This window comes from Phragmites australis, chromosome 1 (genome assembly GCF_958298935.1).
Source record: "Phragmites australis chromosome 1, lpPhrAust1.1, whole genome shotgun sequence".
Lineage (NCBI taxonomy): Eukaryota > Viridiplantae > Streptophyta > Magnoliopsida > Poales > Poaceae > Phragmites > Phragmites australis.
The window spans coordinates 20714722-20728169 of NC_084921.1; the positions used below are offsets into that span (position 1 = coordinate 20714722).

Here is a 13448-nt window from a genome sequence, read left to right on the forward strand (position 1 = left end):
TAAGGAGGGTCATAAGAACGACGCAATGATACGACACCCGACGGATTCTATTGACTGGCAAATCATTGATTCCACATTTGGTTGGTTCACTGGAGAATTAAGAAATATTAGGTTTGCTATGAGCACAGATGACATGAATCCATTAGGCAACTTGAGTACCTCACATAGCACCTCACCTGTTGTATTATTGATCTACAACCTTCCACCCTGGTTTTGTAACAAGCGGAAATACATTATGTTGTCGATCTTGATATTAGGATCAAAACAACCTGGCAATGATATCGATGTGTACCTCATGCCTTTAGACGATGATCTTAAGAAAATCTGGTCAAAAGGCATCGAGGTTTGGGATCGGTACAAGCAAGAGAATGCCATGTTGTTCATCACCATAAATGATCTGCCAACACTTCGTAACTTATTAGGTTAGAGCAAAAGAAAAGGTGAACCTTCGCCCCATTGTTTAGATGACACATGTAGTTTGAGGTTGAACAACTTAAAGAAAATAGTGTACATGCGGCATCGATGTTTCCTTCCCAGGAAGCACCCATACTGAAACATGGACAAGCATTTCGATGGCACAAGAAAGAAAGCATTACCTCCGAGCCATTTCAGTGGGGAAGATGTCCACAATCAGGTTAAGAATATCAATGTTTTCCTTGGCAAGAAAAAATAATTCTCCAAGGACGATGAACAAAAAGGAATGTGAAACAAGAAATAAATATTATTCAAGCTAGAGTATTGGGAAAAATTAGATGTTTGTCACTCTATCGATAATATGCATGTAAAGAAGAGTATCTAAGAGAGTATGATTGGTACATTGCTCCAAATAAAGGGAAAAGAAAAGGATCACTAGAATGTATGAGCTGACCTTAAAGTTTGGGCTTAAGGCCGGAGCTCCATGCACATGATACAAATAAAGGAAAATACTTACCCCCATCAGCTATCACTCTCTCAAAGAAGGAGAAAAATGAATTATGTGGGTTCTTGCATAGTGTGAAAGTTTCCTCCGATTACTTGTCTAACATCGCAAGACTTGTTTCGGTGAAAGACCTGAAAAATGAATTTCACCATGATGAAGTCTCACGATTGCCATGTGATGATGATGTCACTGCTTGTGGTAGCTATTAGGAACATCCTCCCAATTAAGGTTCGCAAGGCTATCCTGACCAGGTATAAAAGAGGGGCGGGCTCCCCGGAGAAGGGAGATCGAGTCCTTCAGATATAGATCAGAAGACCGAGACTTGGATCAACCGAAGACACAAGAGCACGTCGGACGAACTCCGAACGACGGCGACGGAAGAAGCACGAAGCTCTAGACTTAGACAGACATCCTTGTAACACAGTAGACCCTCAGGGAGACGTTCCGTGAGCATTTATAGCATACACACAGGAGTAGGGTGTTACGCTCAGTGCTGCCCGAACCTGTCTAAAAATCCTTTGAGCATTTACTTCCTCCTGCATCCGATCCATTCCACCCCACCTGCATCTCATTTACTCCCATTTATTTCCCGTACGAGGCGGGTTCAGAATCACCCCCCAGCCGAATCTCAAAGGGGGTCCCTCTGGATCCCCACTTGAGGAGTTCACCCTCCGACAGCTGGTGCGCTAGGTAGGGGGTTGCATCCCTGAATCCACTTTGTTTCCTGCAGAAAAGATGGCAGGTAGACATCGTCTCCAATGCACTCGCTCCAGCTCCAGCGAAGAAGCGGAGCCCATCGCTCAGGAGGCCCTAGTCTCTGCTGCTCCTTAGCAGCAGCAGCCACGGTCCGCCCATACGACGCTCCCCTCTCATGGGGACAATAGTGCTGGGCCCAGCAGGGCCGCCGCCACCGTTGCAGGCGGGCCGCCCAACCCTCAGCAAGCGGCAGACACTCCTGCTACAAGATCTACGTCTGGATAGCGCCGGGCACCGTTACGGCGCAGGCTCGCCTTCAGCGACGCCAGCCCTGGGAGCGCACTGCTTGCGGCGCAAGCAATCCTCAGGCACCCGCCTGTCCAGCGAGGGAAACCCCAGAAGGCCGTTGGCTTCAGGAGGTGGCCGCCCTGGTGGGCACAGCTCACCAGTAGGTGCTGGCCGAAAGCTCCCGTGCCACCCTCCCACCGCGGCGCAACCAAGGCCAGTCCATCCTTAGGTGGCAGTTGAACCGGTCGGGGGGCCTCCAGACGAAGTGCCGCCCCCCTGGCCACAACCGGAGCTCAGGACCTCCACTTGCACCTAAAAGAGCGGAGGGCCGTCGAAAATGCGCGCGTCACCCTTGAGCGCAACGGGAGTCCCAGCATGAGGCCAAGGCAGAGGACCAGGCTTCCTCTATGTCGACCCACGACCGCCAAGGTTCCTCGGCTCGCCGGCGTTCACCACTCAAGGGCGCTGCCCGCGCTACAGGATACGGCATAGGCTGTCGCGCCTTCACCAGCGAGCTCCGTCGGGTCAACTGGCCCACGAAGTTCAGGCCAGAACTGCCGGAGAAGTACGACGGGTCCATCCACCCCATCGAGTTCCTCTAGATCTACACCACCGTCGTCCAAGCGATGGGCGGCAGTGAAAAGGTGATGGCCAATTATTTTCATGTAGCCTTGAGGGGCTCTGCCCATTCATGGCTTATGAACTTACCCCCAGGATCTATTAGTTCCTGGGAAGATCTTTGCCACCAGTTCGTGGCCAACTTTCAGGGCACGTTCACGTACCCCGTCCTGGAGTGCGACCTCCACGCCGTAAAGCAACAAGAGGGGGAGACGCTGCAGCGCTTCATATAGTGCTTCAGCCAGGTCCGCAACACCATCCCGCGAATAACCCCCCATGCCATCATCGTCGCATTCCGGCAGGGCGTCCACGACAAGCGGATGCTCAAAAAGCTAGGTACGCATGAGGTCAAAACCACCGTGGAGCTCTTCGCATTGGCCGACAAGTGCACAAAGGCGGCGGAGGCTTGGGCATGGCATGTCCCGCGCCCTGAGCAACCCACTGCCGACCAACCTGGTTCTTCCCGCTTCGATGGGCGGGAAAAGAAAAGGAGAAGGAGGCGCGATGCTGCCCCAGTTGTACCGGCAGAGGACACTGCCCGTAGGCCGGCAGAGAGCCCTGACAGCAGGCCGGCACGCCGGGCAGCTGCCGACAAAAGGCCCACCCCCGCGAGGGCTCCAGCTCCCGCGAGGGCTCCTGCTCCCCCGAGGGCTCTCGCTCCCGCGAAGCCCGAGTTGGGAAAGTGGTCCGAGATCCACCAGACTGAGTGGCACGACCTCACTGAGTGTCGGTCGATCAAAGGCCTCGTCGAGCGGTGCCAGAAGGAGCACGAGGAGCGCCGCAGGGGCGTTGACGACAGAGTCGCCCCCGAGAACCAAGAGCTCGGGTTCCAGGAGCCCGAGCACACCATTGCCTTCATCGACAGGGGCGCGTACACGCCCTCCTCCCGTCGCTACGTAAAAACCATGCAGCGCGAGGTGTGCTCGGCGACCCCAAGCACGGAGGCCGCAAGGCCCCTGAAGTGGTCGGACACCCCGATCACGTTCAGTCTGGCGGACCACCCCGCAACTACTGCAGGCGTGGGGCGACTACCCCTGGTAGTGTCCCCCACCATCTGCAATGTAAAGGTCAGCAGAGTGCTGATCGATGGGGATGCAGGCCTAACCTCCTCTCCCATGAGGCCTTCAAGAAGCTGCAGGTGCCTTCCAGGCGCCTAAAGCTGTCGCTCCCCTTCTACGGGGTGACACCGGGCACAATCTGCCCCTCGGGCAGGTCGAGCTGCCCGTGACATTCGGGAGCCGAGACAATTTTCGATGTCGCAAAAGTCCCACTCCCCTACAATGCCATACTCGGGCGCCCGGCGCTCACTCGGTTCATGGTGGTCACGCACTATGCCTACCTCACAGTTAAGATGCCGGGCCCCGTAGGCCCCATCTCCGTGCTCGTCGAGACCGGCAATGCCATCTCATGCGCCGAGCAGCTCTACTCGGCCTTGATCTCTACTCGGGCCGAGGTCGAAGGTCACCTAGGGGGCCCGGGACCCTCTTCATCCAAACCCTGACTTGCCGTCGACGCCTCCGTTCCCACGAAGGAGGTCGTGGTGGGCGAAGATGCTTCCCAGGTCGTCCGGATCGGTAGTGACCTAGGCGGCAAATAGGAAAGCACGCTCGTCGCCTTCCTCCGGGCAAACGTCGACGTGTTTGCATGGCAGCCATCCGATATGCCTAGGATCCCAAGGGAGGTGATCGAGCACCACCTGGCTGTGTGCCCCGACGCATGGCAGGTAAGACAGAAGGTCCGATGACAGGCGCCCGAGCGCCAGGAGTTCATTCGGGAGCAAGTCAGCAAGCTCCTTGACGCTGGCTTCATCTGAGATGTCCTCCACCCAGAGTGGCTAGCAAACCCAGTCATCGTCTCGAAGGCCAACGGCAAGCTTTGCATGTGTGTCGACTACACCGACTTAAACAAGGCTTGTCCAAAAGATCCATTTCCTTTACCCCGCATAGATCAAATTGTAGATGCCACTGCGGGGTGCGATCTTTTATGTTTTTTAGATGCAAATTCTGGTTATCACCAAATCCGCACGGCCAAACAGGACGAGAAAAAAACTTCTTTTACTACCCCGGTGGGGACCTATTGTTATGTATCAATGCCTTTTGGTTTGCGCAATGCTAGGTCGTCTTTCCAGTTGGCCGTGCGTATTACCCTTGACTTGCAGGTTGCCCGCAACGTCAAGGCTTACATCGACGATCTCGTGGTCAAGTCCCGAGACCACGCTACCCTGCTGGAGGACTTAGCCGAGACTTTCAACAGTCTCCACACTACTCGCCTAAAGCTCAACCCCAAGAAGTGTGTCTTCGGGGTACCCGCGGGCAAGCTCCTCGGTTTCTTGGTCTCTAGCCGATGAATCGAGGCTAATCCAGAGAAGATCCGGGCCATCGAACAGATGCGTCCCCCATCTTGACTCAAGGAAGTTCAGCGTCTCACTGGTTGCATGGCGGCCGTGGGGCGCTTTATCTCTAAGCTCGGGGAGCGAGGGCTCCCTCTCTTCAAACTACTGAAGAAGACCGGTCACTTTGACTGGACATCGGAGGCCGAGCAGGCTTTCCAAGAATTGAAGAAGTACCTTACCTCACCACCCGTACTGGTGGCCCCCTCCGAGGGTGAACGATCTACGTCTCGGCCACTCCTTAGGTCATGAGCATGGTGCTGGTGGTGGAGCGTGACGAGTGCTCGGGGCAAGGTGCTGGGTCCCAACTCCCGGTCGCCCTTGAGCCGCCTTCAGTTCTCGCGGCTCCTCCCGACCAGGGAGTCGAGCCCGAGCACTCGGTCGGCCCCGACCACTACGCCGAGCTCGAGGGCTGTGACAAGCCTCCGGGCGAGGCCTCAATCCAGGCCCACCATGTACAGCGACCAGTGTACTTCGTCAGTGAAGTCCTCCAAGACGCCAAGACAAGGTATCCCCAAGCCCAGAAGATGCTCTATGTCGTGCTCGTCGCTCCAAAAAGCTCTGCCACTATTTCCAGGTGCACAAGGTCTCGGTGGTGACTACATATCCACTGGGGCCAATCCTCCAGAACCGAGAAGGCATCGGGCATATTGTCAAGTGGGCAGTGGAGCTGGCGGAGTTCGATCTGCACTTCGTCAGCCGCCAGGTGATCAAAAGCCAGGCCCTGTCTAACTTTGTGGCGGAGTGGATGCCGGTCCCCGAGATCGACCACGAAGAAATTTCCGCGTACCCCAGGCAAGATGGGCCCTAGTACTGGGTCATGCACTTCAACGGCTCCCTCACGCTGAAAGGCGTGGGGGCTGGAGTGGTTCTCACCTCCCCAACGGGTGAAGTACTCCGGTACGTCGTGCAGCTGCATTTCCGAGCAACCAACAACATGGCGGAGTATGAGGGCCTCATCGCTGGCCTTCGGGCAGCGGTGGGCCTCGGGATTCATCGCCTGCTAGTCAAGGGAGACTCCCAACTAGTGGTCAACCAAGTATCCAAGGAGTACCAGTGCACAGATCCTCAGATGGCGGCGTACGTGGGGGAAGTCAGGAGGCTGGAGAGGCACTTCGACGGCCTGGAGCTGCGGTACATATCTCACCACGACAACGCTCTGGCCGATGACCTCTCTCGCCTGGCCTCTTCCCGGGCGCTCATCCCAAGCGGAGCCTTTGAAAAAAGGCTCACACGGCCATCCGTCCTACCTGCCGACTAGGGCAAAGGGGAACCCTCGAGCCTAGTTGAGGGAACCCATGCCGCGCCCTCAGTGGGAAGTCCCATCAGGGTGCCGCTACCCGGTGAGTGCGCTGTACTTACCGGTGGTTCTCAAGATGCCTCGTGGATCGATGAGATCCGAGGGTACTTGAAAGAAAATATCCTTCCCGGGGATGATGCCTCTGCCGAGAGGATTGCATGGCAGCCCAAACGCTATGCCATAGTAGATGGGGATCTCTACCGACGCGGCACGAATAGTGTCCTCCTGAAATACATCACCCAGGCAGAAGGCGGTGAGCTCCTCACTGAGATCCACGAGGGCGAGTGCGGTGGCCATGCATCGTTTCTCACGCTGGTCTGGAAGGCCTTTTGGCAAGGTTTCTACTGGCCTACAGCTCTCCAGGATGCTTCCGAGTTGGTTCGGCGCTGCAGGGCATGCCAGTTCCACGCAAAGCAGATTCACCAGCCAGCTCAGACTCTCCATACCATCCCCCTATCATGGCCCTTCGCGGTCTAGGGGATGGACATCCTGGGTCCATTCCCCTGAGCAATCAGGGGCTATGAGTACCTCTACGTCGCCATCGACAAGTTCACCAAGTGGCCGGAGGCGGTCCCAGTTACCAAGGTTACAAAGAACAAGGTGCTTCAATTCATCCGCGGTATCACAAGTCGCTTCGGCGTCCCGAACAGAATCATCACCGACAATGGCACCCAGTTCACAAGTGCCCTGTTCGGGGACTACTGCGAGGACCTTGGCATCAAGCTCTGCTTCTCCTCTATCGCTCATCCTCGGAGCAATGGGCAGGTCGAGTGTGCAAATGCTGAGATACTGAAAGGGCTCAAAACCCAAACCTACAACGTGCTCGCAAAGCATGTGAAATGGTGGATCGATGAGCTGCCTGCTGTGTTATGGGCCAACCGGACCACGACAAGCCGCGCCACCAGGGAGACTCCGTTCTTCCTCGTCTACCTCCCCTCCGAGCTCACTCTTGGCTCCCCTCGGGTGAATGCCTACTCCAAAGGCGAACAGGAATAGTGAAGACGCGATGACGTTGACTACTTGGAGGAGCGCTGGCGACGAGCCGCCGTCCGAGCAGCCAGATACCAGCAGAGCCTGCGGCGTTATCATCAGCGTCACATCCGGGCCCGATCACTCGAGGTTGGGGATCTAGTTCTCCGACGCACTTAATCGTGCGAAGGAAAGAATAAATTGTCCCCTATGTGGGAATGCCCCTTTATCGTGATCGGTGTCCCACGACAAGGCTCATTTTGGCTGGCTGCAGAGGATGGGCATCCACTCCCAAACACGTGGAACATCGAGCATCTGTGCAAATTCTATCCCTAGGCAGACATGTTTGTGCTCGGGCCAACCAAGCCAGGGGTCCCCCTGCCCAAGTTGGCCGAGGGCTGCCACCAACCATGTAAGTTTACCACTTCTGTACAAAATTGTCAATATACACTCTTATCTCAAGTTTTTTTCTCTAGAATCCATATGTTTAATCTGTTTGGTGAGATGCTCAAATTGTGCGAGAAAACACGCTCTCTCATTTTTCCCGTTGAAAAAACGAATCTCAGTCGGTATGCGCACAGGCAGTAGCTGCTGACTTATGTCTGTTGTGGTAGGCTGTGGTGTCCAGCTGCATGGCAGTGCCCCGAGCATCACCGAGCCTTTGGGGTTCTCGGGTAATCCTACCACTTGAGCAAAGAGTAGTTGGGACCGCCTAGACCACATGGGCAGGCTGTTAGTGCTCGGTCTGGACAGTCCTACCCCGGGCGCCACCAAACCATTGGACCTCTGGGTTATGCCTCTGTCTGTACACTTCGCTGGTCCGGGTATTCGAGGTCTCGGGTCAAAAACGAGAGCAGTCTATAATGAGTACCGCACTAGCAGAGCGCACCAAGCAAAGAGTCTTTTCCTATTTTCTTAAGCTTACATATCAATGATCAAGAATAAAGCAGCCCGACCGCGAGGGCCTCACTGCCCGGGGCGTTGCTCGAGCCTACGGGGTCCTCGGATAATCCTACCACTTAGGCACGAGTGGTCGGGACCGCCTAGCCCCTGGTTTTTTCACTTGCCTTCCAGTGCTCGAGCGCTTCGTACAAGGGAAACAAGTTCCCGGGCACCCTGAGCGTGGGGCGCGTACCCCTCCTGGATTAGTCGGTCAGATGGCTAACAGTTATCCGGTGAGTGACTAAAGTCATATCAATTTTCCTTTCATACAATACAAAATAAACTATTGTTCCCGAGTTATCCTCGGGACCCTCGCATCCTAATCTGTTTGGCGAGATGGTCTCCTCGCGCACAAAACCCTGCCCACGTGCTCGCTTTTTTCGGAACGACAGAAATAGACAGTAGTCAGGTGAACCGTATAGACGGCGATGGCTGACCGAGGTCCTTTATGGTGGCCGTGGTGTCCGGCCAGCTTGGCAGTACCCCGGGCACTACCGAGTCTCTGGGGTTCTCGGGTAATCCTACCGCTTGAGCAAAGAGTGGTCGGGACCGCCTAGACCCTAGGGGCGGGCTGTCGGTGCTCGGTCTGGTCAGTCCTACCCTAGACACCACCAAACCGTGGGGACCCTTGGTCGCATTTCCGCCTGCACGTGTCTCCGGTCTGCTTGTTTGAGAGGTCGCATAGTGGAAAAGTGTTCACTGGTCGTGGCGTGCACCGTGCTGGATGGACTTATCTCCCGAGCAAGGAAGTTCGTGTCTGTGTCTCTTGACTCAGCAGTTGTGGACTCGCGAGGGCTCGGGGGCTAGATGCCCGAGTGGTCCCACTACTCGGACGATGAGTGGTCGGGGCGACTTCACTCTCGGGGGAGGAAGGCCGTGCTCGGTCCGACTAAGTACTTCTCGGGACATTAAGCAAAAAGCAAAAAGCATCAAGACAAGCACAGTGGAGTTTCGATCCCGAAGAAAGGCTTCTATTATATTTCAAAAGACCATTCTGGAGGGGATCACTCTCATATTTACAACATTCAAAAAATAAAAAATCTAAGCTAATCCGCAGGCTCCGACGGGGACGAGGACGTGTCGCGGCTACTGCCGCTGCTCGGTTCCGGCGGCGACTCCTGCGTAAAGCACACCGCCACCTCGGCGGCAACGTCCCGAATGGCTTCCCAGGCGACCACTTCCTCGGCCTCGACCACTCCCTGCCGGACCGGCTCCAGTGAGAAGGCAGGTAGCAGACGAGAACGTGCTCGGCCACTGCCTGGGCCAGAGCACGCCCCTCCTGGGACGCCAGCTCCTACACAGCCTTCGGAAGAGCCTTGAGGTGCCAGGCGATCTCTTCGAAGCTGAGGGGGATGTGGCCGATTGTCTCTTTGTCCAGGCCCTACTCGCCCACGTGGACGCGCTGGAGCCCGGCTACCCTCACGGACCTCCGCGCTTGACGGAGGATGTCTCGCATCATCAGCTTCACATTGGTCCGCTCGGCCACGACGGTCTCGAGCTCATCCTTCGTGATTTGCAGCCGTTCCTCGGGGCTGATACCATCGGCTGCGCTGGCAGGGACGCCCTGGGTGGCCGGGGCCTCGGCTTGTGCCCGCTTCAGCTGCTCGGCCAAGGCCGTGACGACCTCCTCTCGGGCGGCCAGTTCGGCCTCCCACTTGGTGGCCTGCTCCTCCTGGGCAGTGAGGGCCGACGATGCCGAGGCGGCCTCCGCCTCCTGTCGTGCAATCTGCTCCTCACGGGCATCCTGAGCCGTCGCCGTGATCTCGACGTCGGTCTCGTGGATCGCGACCTCCTCCTCCCGACGAAGGACTTCGGCGTGGCCACGCTCGAACTCGTCGTTCCGGCGGGCTAAGTCCTCCTAGGCAGACTGCACGGACTTTTCGCGCTTGCCGACCGCCTCTTCCCGAGCCAGGAGCAGCCGCTCCCGAGCGAGCAGCTCTGCGGCCCACCTACGGGACGCCTGGTCGCGCTCAGTCGCCTGCCGCTCCATGCGGCTGGCCTTCTCCTGCACGGTGACAGCCTCGTCGTGCACCTCCTCCAACGCCTCCTGCTGCTCAGCCACCACGCGCATCGACCTCTCGTGGGTTGCGCTGGCCGAGGCGATATGGGCCTCCAGGAGCTTGCCGACCTCTTCCAGCCTCCCCCTCTCTTCAACGAGGGCGGTGTGGTCCTTGTCGAGCTCGGCTCGCTTCGTCGCCACAGCCACTTCAAGCCACTCGATAACCTCTCGGGCGCTTCCGAGCACATCCGGGAGGGGTTCCGGGGTTTGGCTTGACGGTGGCCGAGTGCTGGGTCCCCTGCGAGCCCTCTCTGCAGAGGCGCTCGGGGTCCCCGACAACTACCGCGTCGGCGCCGCCCTCGCCGCAACCACCTCCACCGCGGCCACTCGCTCCGCCCTCGGAATGCTCGGGGTGGGCTCGGATGGCGCTGGCTGCTCGGGAGCGGCCACCACCCTCGGCTTAGGGCTGGTTGGCGCCCTCGGCTCCGGGCCTGCTGGCGCGCTCGGCTCTAGAGCGGGCGTGCTCGGCCCAGGAGCGGCAATTGGCCTTGGCCCCTCTAGCTTCCTTTGGCCTCCTGCTGGGTCCTTGGGCAGCCTGAAAATGAAAAAGGTTAGTGCCTAAACCAGCATCCAGGCAGACATGCTCGAGATAGAGAGGGAACTTACGTGGACTTCGGCCCACAGAATTGCCACCAGGACTCGGGGATTCTGAAGTCGGGGCCTTGCGGCTTCAGCCCGGGATCTGCCTTTCTCCTCTTCGGTGGAGGGCTCTGGCCCTCGGGCCGTTGAGGGGCCGCCTTGGAGCATGCCTCCAGCAGCAGGTCGGTTTAGGCGCCAGCTATTACGCCGCCAGCCGGGCCCTAGTCCTCGGGCTCCCGGGCCCTAGACCTGGCCTCCATCCCGGACGCCGCGCCTGACGATTGGCCGCCTCGGCCACCCTCCATCGCGCCGCCCGCTGCCGACCGTTGTCATGGAGGTGACGGCGACGACGAGGAAGATGGCTGGGGCACGTATGACCGGGGACGTTTCCCCTTGTCCCCTTGGGTCGCCGCCCCGCCGCCTGCGGTGTCCTTGCCGCCGGCCTGCTGGCTGCTGCCAGCAGCGTCCCTGTGGCCAGCCTGCTGCCTACCGCCCGCAGCGTCCCTGCCGCCGGTCGCGGCCTACCGCCCGCGGTGTCCCTGTCGCTGGTTTGCTGCCTGCTGCCTGCCTCTTCGTCCACCCCAGGGATTTGTATAGTCCCGGGGTTCCGGCGCCCCGGACGCTCCACCAGGCCCTGGGCGTCAAACTCCGGCAGGGTCGCTTGCAGTGCCACCCGGCCCGAGTCCGCGCAGAGCGCCAGCTCCTCTTGGGGCAGGACCGCCCGGGTGAGGTCCTCGATGTAGGTCACCACCCTTAGCACGGTCGCCAGTGCTCCCTCCTCCAGGTCCCCGTCTGCGTCGATGTGGGTCCTCGTGATGCCATTCGGACCCGTGTACATCCATGCAAAGCGGGCCCACTCCCGCAGGGGCGCCAGACAGCGGCGCAGGTAGTCGGCCACCACCATCACCGAGGTCAGCCCCGCCCAACGTAGATCATTGATGCGGTTCAGCACCGGGCGCATGCACTCATCCTCCGCGGGGGCCACCTGCCAGGTCGGCCTATGGGGCTCTGCCGCCGTCTCGGGCAGCGTGAGGCGGTCATGGGGGCTGACATCGACGTAGACCCAGTCTCGACGCCAGTCCTCCTATTTGCTCCGTAGCACTTGTGGAATGTAGAGCTCACCGAGCCCGTCCCACAACTGGAAGTTGCAGCAGCCAGCGACGTCCACGCCAGAGGATCCCCTCTTCTTCCCGGCCGCTCGCAGGACGAAGAAATGCCGAAACAGGGCCACCGACGGCTGCACTCCCACGAACATCTTGCAGAAATGCGTGAAGATGGACAGGATTACCACCGAGTTTGGACTCAGGTGGACGAGCTGGATGCCGAAGGTGTCCAGCACCTGGAGGAAGAAGGTGGAGAAGGGCGGCACCAACCCGACGATGACGAAGGAGACGAAGATGACAATCCGCTCCGGCCAGTCTGTGGAGGGCGGAAAGCTTGCCGACGACACCACCGATGCCTCCCGCTGGCCGGCAGGCACCATGAGCTTGCGGACTTTCTCCGCCCCCTCCTCATTGACGATGCACGACTCCGGCAGTACGCTGTCGGAGCCCGACTTGTCTCGGCGGCTGCTTCCTGCCCTCGGCATCTTTTCGGGGGTGGGGAGTGTGCTGGAAGGGATGGGGGAGAGGATGCGCTGCGGGCCGAAAGAAGGGCGAGAGCTCCTAAGCGCAAGGAAGAAGAAAGCACAGGCAATGATCGCAAGAATGGCGTAGGGGGCAACGGTTCGCTCCCCACTCCTTTTTATGTCCTGGGGATTTCAAACGACGCTTTCCGTGGAGCATTCGACGAGGCACATTCCCTCGATCGGCGCGGTTGCCACGCGCGTCGCCCGCCTCATTATCACGCACCTCAGAAGTCGGAAGGACACGCGTCCATTCGGTTCTTCGTTGGGCCATACCAAAAGCCTGGGCCAGAAAGACTAGCGCCCGAGAACAGGCCACATGGCATCGGTGCTGGGATTGGCCTCGATGAAGACGAGGGCCCCATTCGCAGTCACTGGGCCATCGCCTACCAATGGGCCCGGGGGCTGCTGTCGGTGACATGGGAACCAGAGGTCCTCGAGTCCCGAGGCCAGAACAGCAGAGTGCCACATGGCGCCCTCCCTCGGGGTTTATCTCCCCGAGGTCCGAGAAGACCAAGTTTCGGGAGAGGGTGCTCGGGGCCATGAACAGTGGTCCCCGAATACCCGAGTTCCCCGATGACCCGAGAAGGTCGAGTTCCGAGAGAGGGTGCTCGGGGTCATGAACAGTGGCCCCTGAGCACCTAAGTTCCCCGATGACAAGAGAAGTCAGTTCCGGGAGAGAGTGCTTAGAGCCGTGAACAGTGGCCCCCGAGCACCTGAGTTCCCCGAGGACCCGAGCAGTCAAGTTTCGGGAGAGAGTGCTCGGGGCCGTGAACAGTGGCCCCCGAGCACCCGAGTTCCCCGAGGACCTGAGCAGTCAAGTTTCGAGAGAGAGTAGGTGAGAAGCTCTAGTTAAACCTGAGTCTATGTCTTGACTCATATCTAAGTCCTCTCTCTCTCTGATATATAAAAGGAGGAGTGCCAGGCTTGTAGAGAGAAGGTTTTTGGGCCCAACAAGTAGAAGGCGGGGCAAGAACATCATCTGTAACTAGCTTAGACCATAAGAAAAAGAATACACAGGATGTAGAGCTATTATCTCAAAAGGGGCCTGAACCTGGATAAACC

General features: G+C 58.3%; 1 protein-coding gene across 1 annotated transcript; it reads right to left on the reverse strand.

Annotated features, from left to right (window-relative positions):
- Positions 1-9979: 9979 nt before the first annotated feature.
- Positions 9980-11597, reverse strand: LOC133883382 (uncharacterized). The gene is made up of 3 exons (XM_062322697.1): positions 11131-11597; positions 10464-10715; positions 9980-10355 (listed from the first exon to the last, which is right to left on the reverse strand). The coding sequence occupies exons 1-3, from the start codon at positions 11595-11597 to the stop codon at positions 9980-9982; spliced, it is 1095 nt and encodes a 364-aa protein (XP_062178681.1).
- Positions 11598-13448: the final 1851 nt, after the last annotated feature.